The following is a 24,247-nucleotide window of genomic DNA, read 5'->3' as shown; positions in this document are numbered from 1 at the left end:
TCAGGTGTGTTTGTGTGTGGGGTGGTGGGGTGGGGTGGGGTGGGTCCTTAGATTTCCACATCCAAGTCAGTCTCCTGGTGCAATGGCATGCGGGGATGACCTTGGGGGACAGGAAGGAGAGCCCCAGAATAGATAATAGTTGAGCAGGCAGAAGGAACGGGGGGGGGGGGCGCGTAAAGGATTTAGAAGGGACCCTGCCTGGATTTCTTGGATTTTGAAGGCGAAGAGGGAGGGGAAAATGTATTTTCAGACTTGCAAGATTCTGTTAATATCACCTTGCAAAGTTTTCAAAAGATCTTTTGAACCTCCCTGAAGCAACCAGCCCCTTTCAGCCAGAGACACTTTCTCATCCTTTTCAGCTCTCCGAGCTGCCGAGATCCTTCGCCTGCTTTAAGCCAAATGTCCGTGGAGATTCTCCAATAATCCTGCTCACGGTCGTTGAACCTGAGCAAGAACCGAAGAAGCTTCTTGGATGAGAAGTGAAACGTCTTCAAGGAAAAACAAATAAAGTCCAGTTGTCTTTTTTTTTGGGGGGGAAAGCACCTTTGGGTTTAAGCCAAATGGTTTTTCCCTGATGGGGGAACAAATCTGACCAGAAGGGACTGTCCTGCCTGCTTGGATTGGCTGCGTGGTGTCACAGAGGGGGTGGGTGGGTGGGTTTATCGCCCCTGCTTGCTCAAAATCCATGCAGGACATAAAACAGCTCCTGAAATTCCCATGCAACCACTTTGAGGGCCTGGCGCGCGGCCGTATTCCTCAGCTTCTTTGAAATGTTGAATCTCACAGCGGGATTTAAATCCCACACCTTTCTTTTCTCCCTCTCCAAGAAGGCGCGCAGCAAGAAGCCCGCCAGACAATCAGACAAAGCCGAGAGGATGTGCTCACGACGGCACCGAGTTCTCAATTTTTTGGCAGACAAGGCCCATCAAACCACATCCGGCTGGTCAATCGTAGAAGGACGCCACCCTTCCAGAACTAAAGAGGCCGCGGGGAGCCGTGCAAACGCCAAGCTTCAGTTTATCAATTCACCTTTTAGAGGTCAGGCTAGGGTAGGGAGCTGAGTCAGTGGCTTCTGCGCTTCGTTTCTACAATCTTTTGAAGGGCCCAAAAAGGAAGGTTCTAGAAGCCGCGGGAAGAATGGCTTCCTTTAGCCTGCAAGCACGTTCCTCTCAGCAACTGGCAACGAGGGCCAGCTCGGTCCCGAAGACTCTTTCCAACGTGATTCTTAAAAAGGGATGGGCGCACAAGTGCCTAAAGAGCCGTGCTTTTTCACACACGCGCACATGCACAAACGCGCGCAAAATGGAATTAAACCACATTCTGCTGCTGGATGTTGGGTGCTCTATCCCTGGAGGTTTTTCCAAACAGAATGGACAACAATGGCATAGGGCAGGGGTAGGCAACCTCGGCTCTTTTATGACTCGTGGACTTCAACTCCCAGAATTCCTGAGCCAGCCACGCTGAGGGGAAAGGGAGAGGTTTCCAAGCTGAGCCATGCTGGCTCAGGAATTCTGGGAGTTGAAGTCCACGAGTCATAAAAGAGCCAAGGTTGCCTACCCCTGCCCTATACTCTAAACCAGGGGTCTTCAAACCTGGCCCTTTTATGACTTGTGGACTTCAACTCCCAGAATTCCTGAGCCAGCCACGCTGAGGGGAAAGGGAGAGGTTTCCAAGCTGAGCCATGCTGGCTCAGGAATTCTGGGAGTTGAAGTCCACGAGTCATAAAAGAGCCAAGGTTGCCTACCCCTGGCCTAGGCCTAAACTGCTTTATGACTTGTGGACTTCAACTCCCAGAATTCCTGAGCCAGCCATGCTGAGGGGAAAGGGAGAGGTTTCCAAGCTGAGCCATGCTGGCTCAGGAATTCTGGGAGTTGAAGTCCACGAGTCATAAAAGAGCCAAGGTTGCCTACCCCTGGCCTAGGCCTAAACTGCTTTATGACTTGTGGACTTCAACTCCCAGAATTCCTGAGCCAGCCACGCTGAGGGGAAAGGGAGAGGTTTCCAAGCTGAGCCAGGCTGGCTCAGGAATTCTGGGAGTTGAAGTCCACCAGTCATAAAAGAGCCAAGGTTGCCTACCCATGATATAGGGTCTTCTGCTTGAGCAGGGTGGAGGGGTTGGAATAGAAGACCTCCCAGGTCCCTTCCAACTCTTGTTATTCTGTTAAGTTTCACGGCCTGTAAAAGCCCTTATTTTTACTTTCTGGGGCATCACGATCCCTTTGAGTTGTAAAACGGGCGTCGCCTTTATAGCTTCTGGTGCAATGGAAAACGGGGCTAATCCTTCTTCTACACCCTAACCCTATCGCTCTTCCTTGCTTATAAACACCCCTCTCTGGAGTTCGGTTTCCCAGAGTAGCTAGCTAAAGAGACGCTCTGAGCTTCCTCATCTCCCACGACTACGAACGCAAGCAATGCGGTTTGCCAAACTGGGAGCCCACCGCCCTTTCCCCTCCCATTGCAGGACATTCAACGAATTACATTTACACCTGCGGTTAAAAATCTACTTGGCATCGCGACTGCTGGAGAATTGGCTGGAGATACTAAGCTGTATCAGATATATGGCACCAGCATCAGAGACTCTTAAAGAGTTGACGTGGCTCTAAAAAAAAAACAAAAAAAACTGGAACAGCCAAATCTGTAAAGCTCAATATTTTTAATTCCCTAGCAAGACAAGTGTAGCCTTACTGGGGAAAAAAAAAGGTTTTCTAGTGATGCCTTGTTGCTGACAGCGAGAAAGGCCCATTCCTGAGGACCCACCCAAGTAGAAGTCCACAGATATTAAAAGTTGCCAAGGTTGGACATCCCTGACCTGGAGATAAGAGCTTTTGTCTTAGAGGTGGGGAGGTGAAACCGATTGTCAGATCTTGACCCTGCAATTTCCTTGTGAAAATCTTAGGGAGGGTGCAGCTCGCCCCCAAGATGACAAAAATGTGGCCGAGGGGGAGAGAAGAGGAAAGGCAAGGTGGTTCTCCTGACTAAGTTGGGTTTACGAGAGCCAGGGACCCAACAAAGATAACACAACACAAAAGAGATGTGACCAGATTAGAGCCTGAATATATATATATATATTTTTAGGCCGGATGCAGAGCGCCTGGAGCGAGAATGTGGAAGTAGTTTTGCTAGTTACCCTTTGAAATGAGGAACTTAGGTGGAAAAAAAATAACAATAACCTTCTCCCGTAAATTAATGCCATGTTTACGGAGCCTCACCCCAAGAGACATGCAGAGAATCAGGAACAGAGGAACGCGGCAAGGGCCATAAAGAAAGGAAAGCTGACAAAGGGATGGTGGCAACAATGAGATTGAGGAGAACGAGGAAAACGCAAAGCGGCTGCATTTCTCCAACGGGTCACAGGGATGAACCCGATTTTTCTTGTTTTATTTCCGCATTATTTTTCCTCCGGCTTTTTTTGATTGGTGGCTCTCGGTTTCTTGAGCCCAAGATAATGGAGACTGCTGACAGGGAACTGTAGCTGGTCTCCATGTCTATTGAGAGAAAAAAAATTAAGACATCCCACTTGGGGGGAAAAAACAACCCAAACTATGATTGAATATTGAGACCACACAACTAACTGCAATGTTCTCAAGAAGCTCTGTCTGGAAGGAAGGGCCATTCAGCCCTTAGGCTTCAGTTGTTGTTGTGTACAGAAGAACTAAAGGCCTAGCAGGAAAAAGGCACAGCTCTTTGGCCCCGAAATTGATAGAAACCTCCAGTGGCTTCAAAGCAACATTTCATAAGCTTTGCAGCTAGCTGGAGGCAATTGTGCCATCAGAGTAAGACCCCAAAGCAGAGGTCTAGGGCTCAGCTTAGAATAAGGAACCTCCAATGTAGCAGGGATGACTTGTCGAAATAATTAGATTAATATCCTTCCCGATCTGAATAACCGCTAATAAGCTCATCATAACTGTCTGAAAACTAACTATCTGGGGGGAAAAAATCCTATAGCCACACCGCCAGCCAGATATGAATTTGTAATGCCCCTTGTGAATAAAACAAAGTTGGTAGATGCGGAGGACTAGGAACGCAACATTTGTGTGAAGTCTATGTGTAGCATGCTTGTAGGTCTGGTCTTCTTCAACAATCGGACAGGTGGCAGAGCAATGATGGAGAAAATGACTATCACGATCGAACGGGGCCTGTTCCAACTCGGTTGCGCAAGGCAGGGAGGGCAGCGAAAGAGGAAGTCACCGAGATGTTTACCAATGCCAGCAACCAATTAAAAAAATAAAAACAAAAACAAAACAAAAAACAAAATAAAAGCACCAGGCACCAAAAAGAACAAGATCACTTGAAAGCCAAGAACTGGCAGCTGTTCACAGCAGGTTAACCTTTGATGTCCAATCTCAAATCCGTATCTAGAAATTCAGCCCCACCCCAGTGAGAGTTGCCAGATACGGGTGGGGGGGAGGGGAAAGGGTGAAGTTTCTACCTCTCGTAGTTGAACTCGGAAGGAAAGTTGGAGGAAACTCTTGACTGCGGGAAGGTTACTCAAGATGAAGCTCTACCTGGATAGTCTTCAGATTTCCTTCTCTGCCCTGCCTGGTTGACTGCTTTATGAATAGCCGTGCCGTGAGGAGGGATCTAACCCATGGTCTACGGAGATTCCCAGGCACCAGGTCATGGTTGTCCCAAAGATGCTTTTTTCAAAAGGATTTCCTTGGTTCTTTTTTTCCCCTTGAAGACATCTTACTTCTCATCCAAGAAGCTTCTTGATCAAAGCAAGGAAAAAAAAACACCAAGAAAGTCCAGTTGCCTCTTGAAAAAAAAAGCACCCTTGGGATGATCTTAACCCATTTTAGGAGCACCTCCAGGGTGTCCTCTTAAAGTTCACCCTCCTTGCTCAGGCTGGGGCTGCCAAAACACCCTTCTCCTTTCTCCATGGTGCAGGCAATGAAATGGCGAGTCCAGGAAAAACAAGCAAAGAAAATCATACCAAAAAACCAAAGAGAAATATCATCATCAACTAATGCAAAATGGCTTCTAAAGGTAGCTCACAGTTGCCCTCAGATATTCCAGTGGGGACATATCTCAGGACTGGTTGCCGTCAGGTGTTTCCAGACCGGTAGCAGATGGCTACCATTCAGCTTTTAGTCTGCTTCATGGTCTCCATCCTACATTCCATCCACACCAAGGAACATTCCATTCTTCTCGCCCCCCCCCCCAAGACCGAGCTCGAGTTTGCGCTTGCTGTCCAGACCTCAGGTCTGTTGTTCTAAAGGGCAGGTAGAGAAAGCACCTCTTTGATCCCGGAACATTTTCCAAGTTGGCCATACCCTTCCAGTCTATGCACAAGGAGAGAGGATTTGGAGAAGGGGAAGGAAGAAGGGTGTAAGAAAGGCACCAGTCCTCTGATTCACAGCCTGGAAAAAAAGAGAGAGTGAGAACAATAGTCAAACAGGGAAAGACATTCACACGGCAGCACGTGACCCGCCACAATGTCCTCCTGATGTCGCCTTCAACTGGCATCCAGACCGTGAATGAGACAGGATTAAGTTGTCTTTAAGGTAGAGGGGTATTAAAAGAGTATTCCTTCCCTCCCTTCTCTTTGGCACCATCCAAAGGCAGACTCAAGGGGTATGCAATCTTTTTAGGTTGAGTCATCCATTATCAGGACTTTGAAACAAGAGGGGTAGGCAGGGAGGGGCCACCACAGCAACTTTACAACCTGTGGACTTCAACTCCCAGCATTCCTGAGCTGGTCGTGCTGTCTCAGTTTGAAGTCCACAGGTGGTAAAGTTGCCCTAGTTACCCACCACCTCTTGGGCAGAGCCACGGAATGGAAGAGTAGATTTCACGTAGATGTAGCACTCATCTGAAGAGTGGGTGGATAACGTCATCGTTCGGTGGTAAGTCTCGCTGAGAAGGTGTGCCTGGAAGAAACTCCAGGTCCAAGATAAATTTGGACAAGGGAGCCCAAATGGTATCAGGTTCAGCTGGAAGATCGTCTTTGTTGAGTCAGTGTCAGCTCTTAACAATCATGTAGACCAGGGGTCCTCAAAACGTGGCCACTTTAAGACTTGTGGACTTCAACTTCCCCAGGCTGGCTGGGGGGAGTTGAAGTCCACAAGCCTTAAAGTGGCCAAGTTTGAGGAACCCTGATGTAGACGGACCTTCTCCAGAAGAATCGGTCTCCAGTCTGGGCCTTGAGGTCTCCAATCAATGAATATACCCCATCCCTCAAAACCAATGAAGACTCCAAGAGGACTCTGCTTGAAATGAGAAACAGAGGCAGGATAATGTGGGATAGCACGTTGCATGCTGGTTACATTTTCTGCTGAACTCCAGCAGGGGGGGAGGCGGAGGGAGCATTAGATCTGGAGTGGACAAAGGCCCCCAGCCACATCCTCTGGTTTACAGACCACCACGGCTCAATTTGTGCAACACGCTGAGCCAGATCCAAGCAGATCCCTCCATGGCTTTGAGTGATGAATGAATCCATCTCATGCTGTTGAAAACAAGGGTTGATGTTTGTGTGTGGAGAGAGTATTGCTAAGCGAGCAATAGCAAGGCTTCCAGCACTTACCTGGTTATTCTCATCCATCTGTCAAGAAGATGTAGGGAAGGGCACCTACCAGAGAGATCAACATTTCTGGGAAGTACCATCTGGTTCTCCTAATCTACCATTTAGCTACTGGTTGATTTCAACCCTGCCTTTTCTTCGGCAATTCCGAACCATTTAATCAGCCGCCTTTCCTCCAGTTTGAGCTATCGCAACCATAACCTATGAAGCAGGTTGTGGGGAAAGGTAGAGAAAGCCCAGAGAGGCTTTGGTAGCGGCTTGTAGACCTGAACATGGGATTCTCAGGGGTTAAAGATGCTGCGCTTGCTAGCTGAAAAGCTGACAGCCTGGGTTTGAGACCCCGAGCACCACGTGATGCGTGAGCTCCCGTCACGTGCTCCAGCTCCTGTCCGTCTAGCAGTTTGGAAGCATGCAAATGTGAGTAGATCAATAGGTACCACTTCAGTGGGCAGGGAATCGTGTTCTGTGCGCCTGGGCATGGAGTCATGCCAGCCACACGGCCACAGAAGTCTCTTCGGACAATGCTGGTTCCCTTGGCTAGCCAACGGGGCTGAACAGCACACCCTAGAGTCAGATAATAACTGGATAGGGAAAAACCTTTACCTTTATCTTAATCAGTCTACTCTCAAAGCCTGCGATGCCACATTAACTTTCAGGCTTGATCAAGGATGGACAATTTGGGAGGAAATTGGATCTTTTTTTTCTTTTTTTAAAAATAGGGATAATTCCTCCTTGCAGGTGCCTCTTCCCTTCCTCTTTCCTCGCCAAGAACATGTAATGCAAGGCTCACTCCAGCTGTGAGCAGACAGTTGGCCTAGCAACAGGCTATGAGTGTGCATACACGTGTGTGTGTGTGTGTGTGTGTGTGTGTGTGTTGGGGACAGCCTCAACTTTATACCCTAGGGAGATTTGTAAACAGCCTGAGCAGGAAAGAGCACTGCAGGGTCCCTCTCCCCAAAAAAAAAGAAAAAAGCCAGATATTTCACTGTTGCCTGGCTGCTAGTAATCCTTGACCTAAATACACATATGTGTCAATACTCAAATGTTTAATTTGTGCCAAATTCTCCGCCTTGGCATGGTGTGCAAAATCCCCAACTCCTTTTTGGGAATGCGTGATAGTAAAGAAAATAACCCAGCAAAGGCAGGATAGACCCACAAAAGCACAGGGAGCGCAGCGGGCCCTCGGCTTACGACCACGACGGAGCCCCGGATTTCTGTTGCTAAGCGAGCCGTTGGTTAAGTGAGTTTGGTCCCATTTTACGGCCTTTTTTCTTGCCCCAGGTGCTGAGGGAAAGGTCGCAAAAGGAGACTGCACGACCCTTCTGCGCCGGTTGCCATGCGTCCAAATTTTCATGATGTGACCACGGGGCCGTTGGGTAGAAGTGTAACCCCCCCACCTACCCACCCACCCCAAAAAAAAACAGTCACAGCTGACTTTTTTCAGGGCCGTCGTAACTTTGAACAGCCACTGAATGAACTCATGAGGACTGCTATCTGCAGATGACAATTTCTTCCTATTTGACTTGGTTCAGAATCAACTTAGAAACTGTCCTGCCCTTCCTAGGGTTAGCTGGGTTGCGATGGCTAAACGGTGTGTGTGTGTGTGTGTGTGTGTGCAAAAGGGAGGAAGGAAGTGGAAGGAGAGGAGGGCAGCTGCCTTACTCTGCTGACTTCCAGAAGTGGCCGGGGTGGGACAGGCGGCGATTCCGCTTTGGCAGTTTCTCCAGCATCTCCATGAGTTTGGTGAAAGTGGGCCTCTCCTCCTGCTCGTAGGCCCAGCAGAAGAGGAGGATATCCTGCAAAGAGAAGAGAAGAGAAGGAAAGGGGTATGCAAGGAGAAAGAGGGAGAGAGAGAGAGAGAGAAAGAAAGAAAAAAAGAGAGAAAGAAAAAAGAGAAAGAAAAAAGAAGAGGAAGGGGAAGGAAGGAAGGAAGGAATAAAGTGAGAGAGAAAGAAAAAGAAAGACAAAAACAGAAAAAGAGAGAAAGACAGAGAGACAAACAGAGAGAAATGGAGAAATGGAAAAAAAAACAGGAATACAGAGAGAAAGAAAGAAAAAGAAAGACAAAAAACAGAAAAAGAGAGAAAGACAGAGAGACAGAGAAACGGAGAAATAGAAAAAACAGGAATACAGAAAGGAGAGAGAAAGAAAAAGAAAGGCAAAAACAGAAAGAAAGAAAGAAAGAAAGAAAGAAAGAAAGAAAGAAAGAAAGAAAGAAAGAAAGAAAGAAAGAAAGAAAAGCTAGAAACTAACTATATGTGGCTAGCCAACCAGTCTGACTTGGACTCCCACCGGGATGGCAACTTGGGCCATCTGCAAACGCTCAAACTCAGCGTATATACGGCTGTTGCTGCTGCTGCAGAAAAACAAAACCCTCCTTCCCTTCCAACTTCTCATCAGCGCTACTAGTCCTCAGGCTTGTTGCCTGCAGCCTCAAGACTGACAAACCAAGATCGGTTTACTGCCTCTGCTGAAAGGCCAAAAAAGAACCCAAGCTCGGAGAGCACCACAGCCCTCCCTCCTCCCGGTAAACCTCACTCTCTTCCAGAACTGATGGTGTTACCTAATTGTGTAATGAAAGGTCTGCAAAACGAAACAACAACAACAACAACAAACCCCGAGCAAGCTCAGAGAGCGCCAAGGACCCCTTCCTGACCTGGCTTTCTTCTCCACTCCCTACCGCCGCTTTCCCCGAAGGTCACCTACTGAAATCTCCTTCGCCATGCCGATCTGGCTGAGGTTCGGCTTCATCCCTCGGCCCACTTGCCAAATTATTGCCTCGGCTGGTTGGCTTTTGAACGGCCATTCCCGGGCGTACAGCTCGTACCAGATGGTTCTGCGGAGGCAAAGGAGGAGAACGAGTTAACTTTGCGAGCATCCCGGCCCGAAGTTCTCGGGGTTCTGGACGGGCACCGGCTTGCCGTAAAAGCAAGATGGTTAGAAGAGAGCAAAGGACATCCTGGCAGGCATAAAAAGGGATAAGGACGGGCCGCGATTCTCTGTTTTGTCTTTCTGAGAAATGGAAAAATGTTACGAATGGCAGGGCCCCACGGTGGCCACCATTTTGCGAGAGCGCATGCGGCGGCGTCTTAAAAACGCCAAATGAACCTGCCCTTGCTAATGACAGTGGTGGCCCTCCAGCCAGCGTTGACTCAAGAACCACATCCCTAGATATTCTCCAGGGTGATCTGATCTCAAAGCCCATCCTTTTTAGGCCTTCTTGTGAGAAATCTCCGGAAATGTGCGGTCATTTAGTCAATAACAATGGAAGTTCCAATCAAAGAAACACAATAAGGCATCAATTAAATCGAATTTCTTAAGTGCTTTTTCTTCTTCTCCCTTTAATTCTTTGTTGGCAAAATCCGAATTTGGTGTATGTGTGTGTGTGTGTCTGTGTATACACACACACACACACACACACACACACACATATGTAAAATGACATAATGCATTAAACAGGCTATAAAAGTTGCTTAAGTTTTTGACTATGGAGAGTTAAAGTGCAATAGAATTTAATGTTTTATTTTTGTTAGCATATTTTAGATTATGCTTGTTTGTATTATTATACCCTGTATTCAGCTCTGGGAAGTCAGGGAGGGGGGAGGGGAGGGGCGGGGGGGTTGGGGAGAGGGGAGGAGGGGGGGTTGTATTCAAAATGTATTGTAAAACTTCTCAATAAAAAAAAGTTGCTTAAGTTAGAGCAAACACAAAATTTCACACTGATTATTTTTATGTAGTGTGCCAGCCATATTGTGTGGATTTAGCGTTTGTGAATCCATAAACTGTGATATATTCCCAACTGATTAACTCAAACAAACCATGGCTAAGCACAATAGGTGAACAGAAAATGCCTTTTGTATATATGTTTTTTTTTTTAATTTTTACGCTGCTGGGTAAAGCCAGCTCTGGTGGCTTGCCAGCTATTGTGTATTATTCACTTTTTTTTTTTAAAGTAACCATTATCAAAATATTTTTATATTAAAAAGTTGCTTTGTTTTGCTTTATTCGAGATAAAGATTCACCAAGTCCCCTACCGATTTCCCATAAAGTGAAAAGTTGGTGAGATGCATCTTATTCTAAAAGCCATCTTGAGCCAGATAATCTTTGGACATGCTACCCACCCATGAGGGGACTTTAATATAATATTTAACTGCCACAACTTTTCCTAAAAAGATGGTGAAAGCTGCCAACAACCTTCTGAATGAGATCCCTGAGGCACAAACCTTTCATTCATCAGGTTTCCCCAGGGAAAAAAAAAGAGAAGGGCAATTCACATCTTATCCAACTTTGAATTCAGTAGGACCTGCTTAGAATTGCACCCTGTATTAATTTATTAATTATAGCCGCCAAATTCCGACCGGCTCCAGGACTGCAAGGGAGATCATGCAATCAACCTAAGCAGCAGCTGATGGTCACTGCACAGATTGAAAAATTCCTACCCAAGAGGTAAATCTGTGGAGAAATTATGTGGATCCCCTGCAGTATTTTTCTTTTAATTTGGGGAGATGGGGGGGGGGCGGCGTAATGAGTGCACACAATAAAAATGCCTCGATTAAACAGCTGCTTCTGGCAGTGAAATTAATTTTTTTTCTCCCCTCTGTGATGACACCTCCAATATGTTTTTTTTTTGCATGCATGGTTAAACATCCAGCTTCTGTATTGAGTTTTGGAGAAGTTGCCTCATATTCAATACTCTGTTATTTATTTGCTTTTTCTTTTCCATTTGGCCTTAATTGATTGTTCTTATACCCCTTCCCAACCTGGCACTCTTAAACCTAGTGGGAATATAAATCCCTGAACTGACAGTCACTAGGCCATGGCTAGCCAAGGTTTATGGAAATCGGAGTCCAACATATTTGGACTCTGCTGATATGTATGTATGTATGTGTGTATGTATGTGTGTATGCATACATGTAGGCAGGTATGTATGTATGCATTTAATTTAAAAGCCAACACACAACGTGCAGTGGGCAATAGCGTTTATAACTGTGAATACCTCTATTGGGAATTTGTTCACAGTTTGAACATCTGAATATAGTATTTGCAGACTGTACCCCAAGCTGAAATTCCTTAATAGCTATATGTAACAGGCAATTATTTTCTTCTGTTATCTTAGATTGCAGGATTAATATTTAACTAGCGCTGGACACTACAAAACGTGTAAGAGAGAGAGAGAGAGAGAGAGAGAGAAAAGAAGAAGAAGAAGAAGAAGAAGAAGAAGAAGAAGAAGAAGAAGAAGAAGAAGAAGAAGAAGAAGAAAGAAAGAAAGAAAGAAAGAAAGAAAGAAAGAAAGAAAGAAAGAAAGAAAGAAAGAAAGAAAGAAAGAAAGAAAGAAAGAAAGAAATTTTTTCCCCTCAAAATACAAACTTCAAATTAAAAAAAATTACCCAGGGGCTTTGTCTGATAAGAACGCTTTTTGCCAATAATTACTTTTTAAAGTCATACAAATGCTTGCATTGGATTTAATTGCTGTTTTCCCCCACCGACCCCATGAAAACACATTACCAGATAAGAATTCAGTATAAATTAATCACTTTATTACTCTGTTCTTGAAGGTTCCCATCTCAGTGGCATCCAAGAAAATTAATCCGTCAGATAAAAAAAACAGCACCCCTATTGGGCCAGGGGAAAGGTTTTATCACAGGATAGGGAAACCTCTAAAAAGAATGATACAAATGGATTCCTCCGCTCTCTTTGCTGTGAAGCTGGATAATTAGTTGGGCAAGCCAAACAACGACGACCGCTAAATAAAATGAAACCAGAACACGGTAGGAAATAAAACTTTCCCGGATTGAGGTTTGGTTTTCCACCGTTGCTCCTGACCATTTTTCTGTTAAAGAGGTTTTGCGGGGCAGAATTCTCCTGCTGCGGAGAATTCCAAATATCCCTTTTGTTACCGACATTTTCCATCACGAAACCTTCTGCCTTCTAGCGTGTTCATCTCGTTAGGTATCTGACCTCTCAACCATGCACAGTCGTGCCTGGTTTATAACTAGGTTGATAACTCTGCACAGTCGGGCATAGATTAGGCGGCTGGAGGCTGACGCACCTACAAAGAACGGTTGCAGGAATTGGGTATGTCGAGTCGAATGAAAAGAAGGAGTAGGGGAGACACGATAGCAGCCTTCCAATATCTGTGGGGCTCCTACAGAGACAAGGAGCTCAAAGCACCAAAAGGCAAGAGGAGAAGCCATGGATGAAAACCAATCAAGGAGAGAGGCAACCTAGAACTAAGGAGACATTTCCTAATGGTGAGAGCAAGCAACCAGTGGAATGGCTTGCCTCCAGACGTTGTGGGTGCTTTGGGCAACCATTTACCTGAAATAGTCTAGGATCTCCTGCTTGAGCAGGGGGTTGGACTAGACGACCTCCAAGGTCCCTTCCAACTATTACTCTATGATGTCCTTGGTGGAGCAGTGGGCTAATGCAGTGGGCTAATGCCTCCTTAAGTAACACCAGCTGCCTGCAATTAGTGCAGGTTCGAGTCCCACCAGGCTCAAGGTTGACTCAGCCTTCCATCCTTCCGAGGAAGGTAAAATGAGGACCCAGATTGTTGGGGGCAATTAAACTGACTTTGTAATAATGCCGCTTGGGGTGTGTGTGAAAACCCTAATAAGCAGGCATATACATAGAATGAAGGCTACTGCTAAGCTTGTAAGCCGCCCTGAGTCTTTGGAGAAGGGCGGGATATAAATGGAATTAAAATAAATAAAATAAATAAAAATGTGTCTTTTCTCTAAGGAATGGGTCTTATCACCCTGCACCGTACTTGGACCAAGGAGCTGTCTGCCCCAAACAGGTCTCCAGGACTAGCAAGGTTTTCCCCAAGATGGGATTTTAAGGGCCGTGGAGGTCCTAACCCCCTGTTTCAAGCTCGGCGCCAAACGCGCATTATCTCCACTCCAACTAATGATTAATCTTATCAAGAGCCGTTATTGCTTATTTTGGAATTTGACTTTGCCCAGCTTGGCACCTTCTCTTCAATTACGAGTTGAATAGCGCTTGATTGAGAAGTGAGGCTAGGCGTATCCTTGGGCTGACCGCAATTGTTTGGAGAGCACACATCTGAAAATACGTTGATTAAGGAAGAAGCTTGCATCAAAGGGCAGAAGCGTAAGGCTTCACAGCCAGCCCGCCGCCCAAGTTCCCCAGTGAGCTGAAAACTCATTGGACAAGATCAGCTCCTTCCAAGGTGGCTTTCAAACTCGTTCTTCATTATCGTGACACTTACCCAAAAGCGAAGACGTCTGAATGCTTGGAGAAAGGTAGTTTGTCTTCTTCCGTTTCAGGTGACAGCTGGTGGATGATCTCTGGGGCCAAGTGGCACAGCCAGCCATTTTGGATCCGCAGTTTGTTCTCTCTCCTGGAGGAAAAGACAAGAGCCAATTAGTGAACGCCTGCTAGCCTTGGCTCTGTCATGTCCGCCTCAAACAAAAAGAGATTGTTGTATTGATTTTTCTCACTGTCCCCCAGAACCCATTCTGAGCTGGCTGCTTTCTTGTTTTCTCTCTCTCTCTCTCTCTCTCTCTCTCTCTCTCTCTCTCTCTCTCTCTCTCTCTCTCTCTCTCTCTCTCTCTCTCTCTCCCTCTCTCCCTCCCTCTCTCTCTCTCTCTCTCTCTCCCCCCCTCTCTCTCCCTCTCCCCCCCCCTCTCTCTCTCTCTCCTCTTCAGGGACACCTGGACTTACAAGATGGAAACTTCTTAGCAAATCAGCTCAGGAATCTGATGCTATTTTGGACCTGATTTGAACGAAAAGAAACTCATGATAGCAATTTGAGTTTCTTTGGCCTTAGGGATCTGAACTGGCAAAATGAAGATAAGGCCAGGGTTCTCACCATCTTACTGTCCTGTTGCTGAAAATGACCAGATTCTTCTCTGGGTTAAGCACCTACTCCTAATGGTTGAAAATAAGGTGTTGACCAGCGTCTATAAAACCCTAAAGGGCTTAAGATCCAAGTACTTCAAGACCCTGCTCACAAATACCAGATGGTGCATTACAATCAACCAACAACATACCATGCCAAACAACAACAAAACTCTTCATTGTAGTTTTATTCAGCAGCAGACCCAAGAACATAACAAAAATAAGTGTCAGGGGCTGGAAAAATGTCACTCCCAAAATAACAGGAAGGGAGGTATAGGGAGAGAGGGAGGGAGAAAGGAAGATAGAGAGGGAAGATGGAAGGAAGGAAAGGAAGGGAAGAAGGAGGGAAGGAAAGAAGGAAGGAAGGAAGGAAGGAAGGAAGGAAGGAAGGAAGGAAGGAAGGAAGGAAGGAAGGGAAGGGAAGAAGGAGAAGGAAAGAAGGAAGGAAAGAAGGAAGGAAGGAAGGAAGGGAAGGGAAGAAGGAGGGAAGGAAAGAAGGAAGAAAGGGAAGGAAGTAACGAACGAAGGAAGGAAGGAAAGGAAGGAAGGAAGAGAAGGAAAGAAGGAGGGAAGGAAAGAAGGAAGAAAGGGAAGGAAGGAAGGAAGGAAGGAAGGAAGGAAGGAAGGAAGGAAGGAAGGAAAAGGAACATAAACGATCCAACAGTTGGATCACAGCACTTTCCCATTGATTTAGATTGGAACTTGGTGGATCCTGGAATATCTTGTATCTGGAGCCACACTGACCAAGATCCATCAGAACAAGAACAGACTTCACTGCTAATCTTCACACTTTTCTAAGATCAGTCAATTCCTGCATCTTGTCCTAAACAACCTCTCCCGTCCTTGTTTGCAGGGAGAAAAACCGAAAAAACGATGAATGGGTCTTTTTGTGACTCCCTAAATCAGTCAAAAAAAAAGAAAAAAAAAGCCCACACATTTCCCAGAAAAGGTTGGTCGACATATGCAAGCAGATGCTTTGCAAAAGAGAAACGTTTCACACACCGTTTACCCAGGCAAGGAATGAGTTTAGAAAAAGGCAGGAATGAAAGTACAGAACGAGCCGGCGGCGTACGCAAGTCCCCGAAAAGAAAACAACAACAACAACAACAAAACAACCCATGGTTAATCAAAGAGGAGAGAAAGAAAGTAAAACGAATCTACCACAAAACTTGTGTTAAAGGTTTGTGGCCAGATGCATTTCAGACCACCTGCTGTGCTTCAATAGCCCAATTCAAAATCTGGATTGGAGGGGGGGAAAGACTTTCATCAGCGCATCTCGTCCGGTTTATGGGTCCCCAAACTAACCTACTTTGCAGGATTGCAAAGAGAGAGAGAGAAAGAGAGAGACTGAGAAAGAGAGAAAGAGAGAGAGAAAGAAAGAGAGAAAGAGAGAGAAAGACATAGAAAGAGAGAAAAAGAGAGAGAGACTGAGAGAGAGAGAGAGAAAGAGAGAGAGAGACAGAGACTGAGAAAGACAGAGAGAGAGAGAGAGAGAGAGAGAGAGAGAGACAGAGAGAGAGAGAGAGAAAGAGAGAAAGAGAAAGACATAGAAAGAGAGAAAAAGAGAGAGTGAGAGAAAGAGAGAGAAAGAGAGAGAGAGAGAGAGACTGAGAAAGAGAGAGAGAGAAAGAGAGAGAAAGAGAAAGAGAGAGAGAGAGAGAGAGAGAGAGAGAGAGAGAGAGAAAGAAAGAGAGAAAGAGAGAGAAAGACATAGAAAGAGAGAAAGAGAGAGAGAGAGAGATGCTCTGAATCCTTGGAAGGAAAGGAGGATAAATGTAAAGTAAATAATTATGGCTTGGGGTCGGATGAATCTTTGGGGGGTAGAAAGGCTCAAATTTCATCGCAGGTTTGAGATAGTCCTGGGCAAAAAAAAGTCCTTTTGGCCCCTTCCTCCTTGCAGCAGGAAGCAGAGCCAGTGTGTGCTGGTTTACAGAGGCAGCCTTCCCCCCCCAACAATCTGGGTCCTCGTTTAACCAACCTCGGAAGGAGGGAAGGCTGAGTCAACCTTGAGCCTGTTAGGTGCCCTCCCTCCCTCCCTTATTATTTTGGGAGTTGTTAGTGATTCCTCCCCCACCCCTAATTCGTCCTATGTAACCCAGATTCACTGGAAACTGGGGCTCAGATAACATCCAGGGAGTTGCGCCGGCTCTTGGCTGACCGGGCCCAAAGCGTCGCTCCCACCCCAGGCTGCCGGCATCTCCTGTCCATCCAGAAAGGAAAGGGAAACAAATCTTGGAGCATCTCGGCGTGGCCTCCTCCGAGGCTCGCTTTGAAGGCTCGCTGCGACTTGCGGCAGAGAAGAGCACGTCGGAGCGCAAGTCAAAAAAGAAAGAACGAAGCCTCGTCCATCTCCTGGATGACAGGAGCGCAGAGGGCAGAGCTGATATACCTGCCTGACAGGTGCAAGGGACCAGAACAATTCCAGGAGCAGAGCCCGTGTGGGTTCTTTATCGCTCTTCTTCTATTACAAGAATCTTCCCCAGATTAACGGGCAGATCAAGGCTTCAGGGGTCTGGCCTCTGTCACTTCCTTCCATGGGGCGACTCCAAGCTAGACCCCCCTCTTTGCCCCCCTCTCTACTTTAGCTGCAGATTCCACCTCCCTGTCTCCTTTTTGAGATGAACTACCTATTAACTACAGACTTTATTTTCCTGGGCTCCAAGATCACCGCAGACGGGGACTGCAGCCAAGAAATGAAAAGACGCTTGCTCCTGGGGAGAAAAGCTATGGGAAATCTCAACAGCATACTAAAAAGCAGAGACATCACCCTGTCAACAAAAGTGCGTATAGTCAAGGCTATGGTCTTCCCAGTTGCAATGTATGGCTGTGAAAGTTGGACCATAAGAAAGGCCGAGCGCCAAAGAATGGAGGCCTTTGAACGATGGTGCTGGAGAAGACTCCTGCGAGTCCCTTGGACTGCAAGGCGATCAAACCGGTCAGTCCTAGAGGAGATCAACCCTGACTGCTCTTTAGAAGGCCAGATCCTGAAGCTTACCCTCAAATCCTTTGGCCACCTAAGGAGAAGGAAGGACTCACTGGAGAAGAGCCTCATGCTGGGAAAGGTTGAGGGCAAGAGAAGAAGGAGACGACAGAGAATGAGGTGGCTGGATGGAGTCACTGAAGCAGGAGGCGTGAGCTTAAATGGACTCCAGAAGAGGGTAGAGGACAGGAAGGCCTGGAGGAACGTTGTCCACGGGGTCGCGATGGGTGGCGCACTTTGCAACTAACAACAACAAACCTATTAGCTGAGCTTTGACAGGTGGCTTCTTTAGTCACCTCTGGCATCACATCCAAGAGCTGATTTACGGCGCACACTCACAAGCCGTGATCCCAGCGCAGCCAGGGAAAACCTTTTTTTAGAACTTTAAAAACTTTGGGCAAAATGGTTTTTTTTCTTCCTCCCTCTCTGTCCCTCCCTTTCCACAGGACTTACATCTTTCTGACCACCCGTTTAAAGTTAGCAACTGCCCAGTGCTAATATCCGGAAGCCTTTCTTGGTACCAAACAGCAGGATGAAAATGGCTTTAAATAAATACCGTATATACTTGAGTATAAGCCGAATTTTTCAGCCCACTTTTTGGGCTGAAAAATTCCACTTCGGCTTATACTCCAGTCAACAAAAAAAACTTACCGAGGACTTGTGCGCGGCCGAGGCTTTGGTGCTTCCGGGATCGCCCGCACCTCTCCCAAGCCACCGCCGTCCGAGACCTGCCGAAGTTTGGGGAGGTTTGGGGAGGTGCGCGCGCACCTCCCCAAACTCCGCGCCTTGCCTGCCTGCTTCTTTCCGCAGCGGAAAGAAGCAGGCAGGCAGGGCGCGGAGGAACGGAGACCTGCCGACGTTTGGGGAGGTTTGGGGAGGCGCCCAAACCTCCCCAAAGGTCGGCAGGAGGAACGGAGACCTGCCGACGAGCCGCGGCCACACAGGGTATTCCTGTGTATTCAGGCTTGCAAAATGGCGGATCGAGCCTCTGCTGGCGGCAGAGGCTTGCAGAACGGCGGATCGGCTTATACTCGAGTCAATAACTTTTTCCAGTTTTTGGGGGTGAAATTGGGGGTCTCGGCTTATACTCGAGTCGGCTTATACTCAAGTATATACGGTAACTAATTGTACGATAAACCTGGAGAGGGTATAAATAGACGGTTATTTATTTATTTTTTTGAAGGGAGGGGGGAGGGCGGAATAAGAAATATTAAACCTACACACAGCACAGTTAACCACTTCAACCTGACAATTGATACACCTCAAAGAAGGAGGGGGACAGAAAGAAAGAGGCAAACAAGCAGGCCATTATCTCTTTTTTAATCCATTGCCTTTGACACGCCATAATTACAGAAAGATTAAAATGTGTGATTTATCTCGCAGGCAGCTTTGCAATAAAGCAATAATTAGCTGCAGGGAAAATCTGCACAATAGCTGGGGTTTAATTCCATTCCTTTTTTTTTCTTTTTTTTCTTTTCTTTTTCTTTTTAATTTGGGAAAGAACCTGTAAGTACAATGTTACATCTAAATCGGAGACCGCAAGCAAGGAAAAGCGCCTTTAAAAAAAATGTTCTTGAAACAAATGAATTAAAGTTCTAGGGAGAAAGACTGAATGCGGGAAAGAGAGACCAGAGTGGGCCCTGGGTGGAAAAGGGGTCTGGATGACATTGCGCGTGGTGTCAGAAACGATTTTACGATGACGCTTGTGTCGTAAAATGTTTTATAAAAATGTCCCGAATTTTCAATTCCGCGGGAGTCGTGTCCTAGCCTAGTGCACCCTACTTGCCTCCAGAGGTTGTGAGTGCTCCATCACTGGGGGCTTGCAAAAAGAATCTGGACAGCCATTTGAGCAGGCGGTTGGACTAGAACAGGGCTTTTCAACCAGTGGTACGGGTACCACCTGTGGTACACTGGCAACTGGCAGGTGGTACGCGACCATCCTAGAAAAGTGGCAGCGGGGGAAGGGAATGAGCTGAACCGGTGGCAGCACCGCACAAGCCTGAGCGAGAGACGGCTGGAGCTGCAGGGCTGTCAGGGCTCAGCGGAAGCACCAGGATCAGCGCCAGGCTCCAGCTGGAGCTCGGCGCTGATCCTGGCTCTTCTGCTGAGCCCAGAAGAAGCGCCGATCAGCTGGAATGTTGCAGCATCTCCAGGGTCTTGTGATTTACATTCAGATGCTTGGCAACTGATTCATATTTATGACGGTCACAGTGTCCCAGGGTCATGTGAAGTGACCAAAACCTGCTGCAACCAGGTGTGTGGGGGGGAATAAAAACCAAACACCCCCCCACCCCAGCCCCGCTGTCAATCCTCAACAGAAATGCTCACAACAATGAAAACCTTGGACACGAGGAAGAGCGCTGCCAGGCGGGCAGGCAGGTGTCTTGCTCAGCTGTGGCTGGGGGCCCCCACTTTTTTCAGGGCCATTGTAACTTCGAACAGTCACTAAGCGAACTGTTGTAACTCGAGGACTACCTGTACTTCATCACTTTTTTTCCTTTTTTTGGGGGGGTGTCATCAAGTTTTGACACCTTGCTAGGTGACTGGTGGTATTCGGATGTTGCCATATCCTAAAAGTGGTAACAACGGGTGAAAAGGTTGAAAAGCCCTGGACTAGATGACCTCCAGGGTCCCTTTCAATCCTGTCATTCTATGTTCTATCTCAGTGATGGCGAACCTTTCAGAGACCGAGTGCCCAAACTGCAACCCAAAACCCATTTATTTATCGTCGGGTGCCAGGTGGGCGTGGCCCATTGGGTGGGCGTGGCTGCGGTGGTAACGGCAGACTGGGTGGGAATTAAAAAGTTCAATCAATCAATTCCAACTTTGCGAGATCTTTTTTTTTCCCCGCGAGAAGTTGAAATTGATTGATTGAACCACACGGCGGAGGAGGCCTAAAGCGAAAAGGTTTTATAAAACCCAGCTGAAGGCCTAGGACTGGGGCAGTGGTGCGCGTGCCCACAGAGAGGGCTGCGCGTGCCACCTGTGGCACGCGTGCCATAGGTTCTATGTTCTGTGATGTATGTCATGTATGTGGAGAGATTCCAAAGATCTCTGTCTCTCTGAGGGCACAATTTGCTGAAAATGAAATGCGTTGGATTTTCCTTCTTTGCTTTGAAATCCACAGAGTCGCTCAACAGCTATGATGAATGCCTGCAGAAAATTCACTGTACTCCTTCTCGGGACCATCCTGTTGCGTGACTCAAAGAACAAAACTGTATATAACAACCCCACCCCCCAGGAAATCAAAATCCCCCTGGGAAGGCTTCATATTGTCCAGCGTTGCGCTTGGAAACCTAACAGCCACCGCCGAGGTGGAAAAAGAGGAATGGGGAATCTGAGGAAGGCGAGGAACTACAAACCTACCTGCCTGCTTGCAGAACTCCGGATATACTGAAGAGGCCGAAATCTGTGATCACCACTTTCCCATTGTCGTAGAATATATTTTTAGATTTGAGATCTTTATGGAGGATTCCCTTCGCGTGCAGGTAGCCCATTCCCTGTAAAAGAAGGAAACGGAGTGGAGAGTTGCAGAGAGACTTCTGGGCCATTTCAAAACAATGTTTATAATTATATACACATGTTTCCTCCCCCCCCCCCCCGCCTCCCAAAACTAAGACTTTGGGGGATCCATTTTAGATGTTGGTCGATCTAAAATGCATCTTGCAATAAATAAAGTCCGGAGGTCCCTTTTAAAAGCCCATCAGCTCCAAACCCAGATCAAGACAGGTTAAGCAGAATGTCTAAAGATCTCTGACAAAAGCAGCATAGAAATGTAGGGCCATAAAGACCTTGGATGTTTGGCCATCCATCTGATCCACTGTCAAATCGCTCAGAGCTCTTTCTAGCATTTCATCAATATCCTTATTATAATTCAAAGACACTGGTTTAGGTTTGACCCCCGTAGCAAGAAGATAGCCTGCCCATCGGAGGGGACAAGATAACACTGTTCCAATATCTGAGGGGCTGCCACAAAGACGAGGGGGTTCAACCTATTTTCCAGAGCCCCAGAAGGCAAGATGAGAAACATTAGATGTAAAAAAGATGTTGAGACTCTGGAAAGAGTGCAGAGAAGAGCAACAAAGAGGACCAGGGGAATAGGGGCTAAAACATATAAGGAACGGTTGCTGGAATTGGCTATGTCCAGTTTAATGAAGAGAAGGACGAGGGGGGACATGATAGCAGCCTTCCAATATCTCAGGGGCTGCCCCAAAGAAGAGGGGGTCAAGCTATTCTCCAAAGCACCTGAAGGCAGGACAAGAAGCAACGGATGGAAACTCATCAAGGAGAGAAGCAACCTGGAACTAAGGAGAAACTTCCTGACAGTTAGAACAATTAACCAGTGGAACAACTTGCCTCCAGAAGTTGTGAATGCTCCAACACTGGAGTTTTTTTCCTACCTGAGAATCACAATGTCCTGGATGCTCTGCTATTACTGATAACACTTCTTCGCTCTTTACTTAGCAGCATATTCATATCTTGGTTGGACGATTCAATGAGAATTCGGTTTTTGGGTGTCTTCTGGTTTCTGACATTGCATCAGATGTGGGCTTCCCAGACCCACACATCAAGCAGTAGATCCCTTATCCTGGATTTGACCGTGTTCCTAGTCCAGCAATGTCTGTGTCAAGAATACTCCATCTGCATACAACCTGGAGAAGACCTAGAGGAAGTCCCTGAATGGCTGCCCAAGTGGCTGCTACGTTGGGATTGTTAACAAAAGGGAGAAAGCGGCCGAATCAGTGTGGAAACGTCCTGTGATTGGTTGTGTTTCTACACAAGTCACATTTCACAGAAAGTTGCTGAAAGTGTCCCAACTGATTTTTTTGGATTGCTGCCGCCAGTCCTGAAAAAGCAAATCTTAAAATAGGAGCCAGTAGCACTGAAGATGTTTCCTAGTTGGTTAATGAAACATCTGTAAGAAAGCAACCAAGCCTCAAGAGGATGGGCGACCTAGATGTACCCTAAGAAAGTCCTCTCCGAGTTCCAGCCTGAAGCAGAGATATCTTCAGTTGCTTCCTTCAAACAGCTACATCATCTCTGTTCAGTAGAAGGGCAGAAGAGAGCGGACCACCTCGTAGGGTCTTGTTTCTCCCATATGGTTATAAAAAGGATGGCAATAAAACATCAAGAAGCTAGCAGCAAGCTCTCATCTTGAAAAATGGAGGAGGAGGAGGAGGAGGAGGAAGAGCTGGTGGCAGCAGCGATGGGTGAAGATTATAAAGATTTCTTGGAGTTTATAAGTGAGTTGAGATCTCATCACTCAGGGAAAGTCTCCAGTGCTCAGAAGGTGAAGATGGATTGCTCTCCGCTCACCGGCCCCCATCGTAATCTCAAATCCACCTATGGCTTGCATGCAGCGGTGGTGTTAATGGTTTAGAAACATAATGGATGAGGAGGCAGGGCGATCTGTCATCACCTTTTTCTGCTCTATAAAAAGCTCCGGTCAGGACTGACAAAAAACTGCCATCTCAGGCCCTACTGGCGATCGTCTCTTAGAAGAAAGATATGTCTAGAGAGAATGTGAGTCACTGGCTTCTTGGCTAAATTGCACAGTTTTGTCTCTCCTCCAGGCATTCATCAAGGGATTTATAGGAGTACCCAAAGCGATGCTACCCAATGGCTAGATGTCAGAATGTGCACAGTCTTATTGAGCGAGATAACCCAGGAGTAAACACCGTAAGCAGTAGTCTATGGTAAACGGTGGTTTATCTTACGCTATCTACAATATCATACCCCAGCAATGATAGACATACATGTGCTAATACAGCAGGATCCAACACACCAGGGTTACAACAGGAAAACAGAAGAGAAAGAACATAGCAGCAGAGCCCTCTCTTTATACAAAGGCTCTTAAAGGAACACAGACCCTGCTGAGTCATTCCCATCATTACATCTTACATTACATAAGCTGGTTAGCTGTCAAATCATTACCTTGACACTAGAGATGAGTGTTTGGTGACAACCACATTTGGGGCAGGAGGTCAGAGAACCTGGCTCACCATAAATAGAAACACGAGTCGCAGGACTCGTCCTAAGGAGTATCCTTCCAGGCCTAGAAACACTCAACATGGGGCTTCCCATCTGTGGTGGCCCCTATAAAAAGCCTTCTAAATACCCATCTGTCTCTAGGTTTGCATACGGATTGTTTTAAGTGAGTTTCATTGTTTCAGTAGCTTTAAATGTGTGTGGGGGATTTTTTTTATTTTTTATTTTTTACCAGCTTCAAGATTTGGGGATTGTAGTGGTGACTTCTACACCCGGCATCAAATGACCCACTGGAGACTGCCCAGGACATGCTGGGAGCAAGCCCCTCCTCCTCCTCCTCCCCTCCCCTCGCCTACCTTGACAATCTCCTGAGCAATGTGTCGTGTTTTGTTGACATCCAGGACCATTTTGACATCTCTCACCACCGAGTAGAGGGTTCGTCCTTTGCACAAGCTGAAAAGAAGAGTGGAATTTTAAGTGGCTGATTGTGGCAAAGGGAAGGAGAGCGAAACCGGTCCCCACTCAAAAGCCTGCCGTGAAACCTGGAAAGAGAGTTTGAGAAAGAGAGAGAGAGAGAGAGAGAGAGAGAGAGAGAGAGAGAGGAAGAAAGGAAGGAAGGAAGGAAGGAAGGAAGGAAGGAAGGAAGGAAGGAAGGAAGGAAGGAAGGAAGGAAGACAAAGACAAAGGTAGAGAAGAAGAGAGAGAGAAAGACACAAATGAAAAGAGAGAAAGAAGGAAAGATAGAGACAAACAGAAATAGAAGAATAGAGAAAGAAAAGGAAAAAGAGAGGGAGAGAAAGAGAAAGGAAAAAGGGAAGGAAGGAAGGAAGGAACAGAGAGGCCGAGAGAGAAACAAAGAAAGAAGAGAAAAAGAGAAGAGAAAAAAGAAATGGGGA

At 46.7% G+C, this 24,247-nt stretch overlaps 1 protein-coding gene across 1 annotated transcript in view; it reads right to left on the bottom strand.

The window, feature by feature from the left end:
* Nucleotides 1-7,726: 7,726 nt before the first annotated feature.
* KSR2 (kinase suppressor of ras 2) overlaps nucleotides 7,727-24,247 on the bottom strand; it is a 121,387-nt gene continuing 104,866 nt past the window's right edge. The window contains exons 15-19 of the mRNA XM_081338742.1: nucleotides 23,708-23,804; nucleotides 20,730-20,863; nucleotides 13,752-13,883; nucleotides 9,227-9,356; nucleotides 7,727-8,316 (exon numbers count right to left, since the gene is read on the bottom strand). Of these exons, the coding sequence (XP_081194868.1) occupies nucleotides 8,179-8,316; nucleotides 9,227-9,356; nucleotides 13,752-13,883; nucleotides 20,730-20,863; nucleotides 23,708-23,804 (631 nt within the window). The 3' untranslated portion in view covers nucleotides 7,727-8,178. The remainder of the gene's footprint in view (nucleotides 8,317-9,226; nucleotides 9,357-13,751; nucleotides 13,884-20,729; nucleotides 20,864-23,707; nucleotides 23,805-24,247) is intronic.

This window comes from Vipera berus, assembly GCF_964194415.1.
Source record: "Vipera berus genome assembly, chromosome: 14".
NCBI lineage: Eukaryota > Metazoa > Chordata > Lepidosauria > Squamata > Viperidae > Vipera > Vipera berus.
This window is presented reverse-complemented; position numbering and strand designations above follow the sequence as displayed.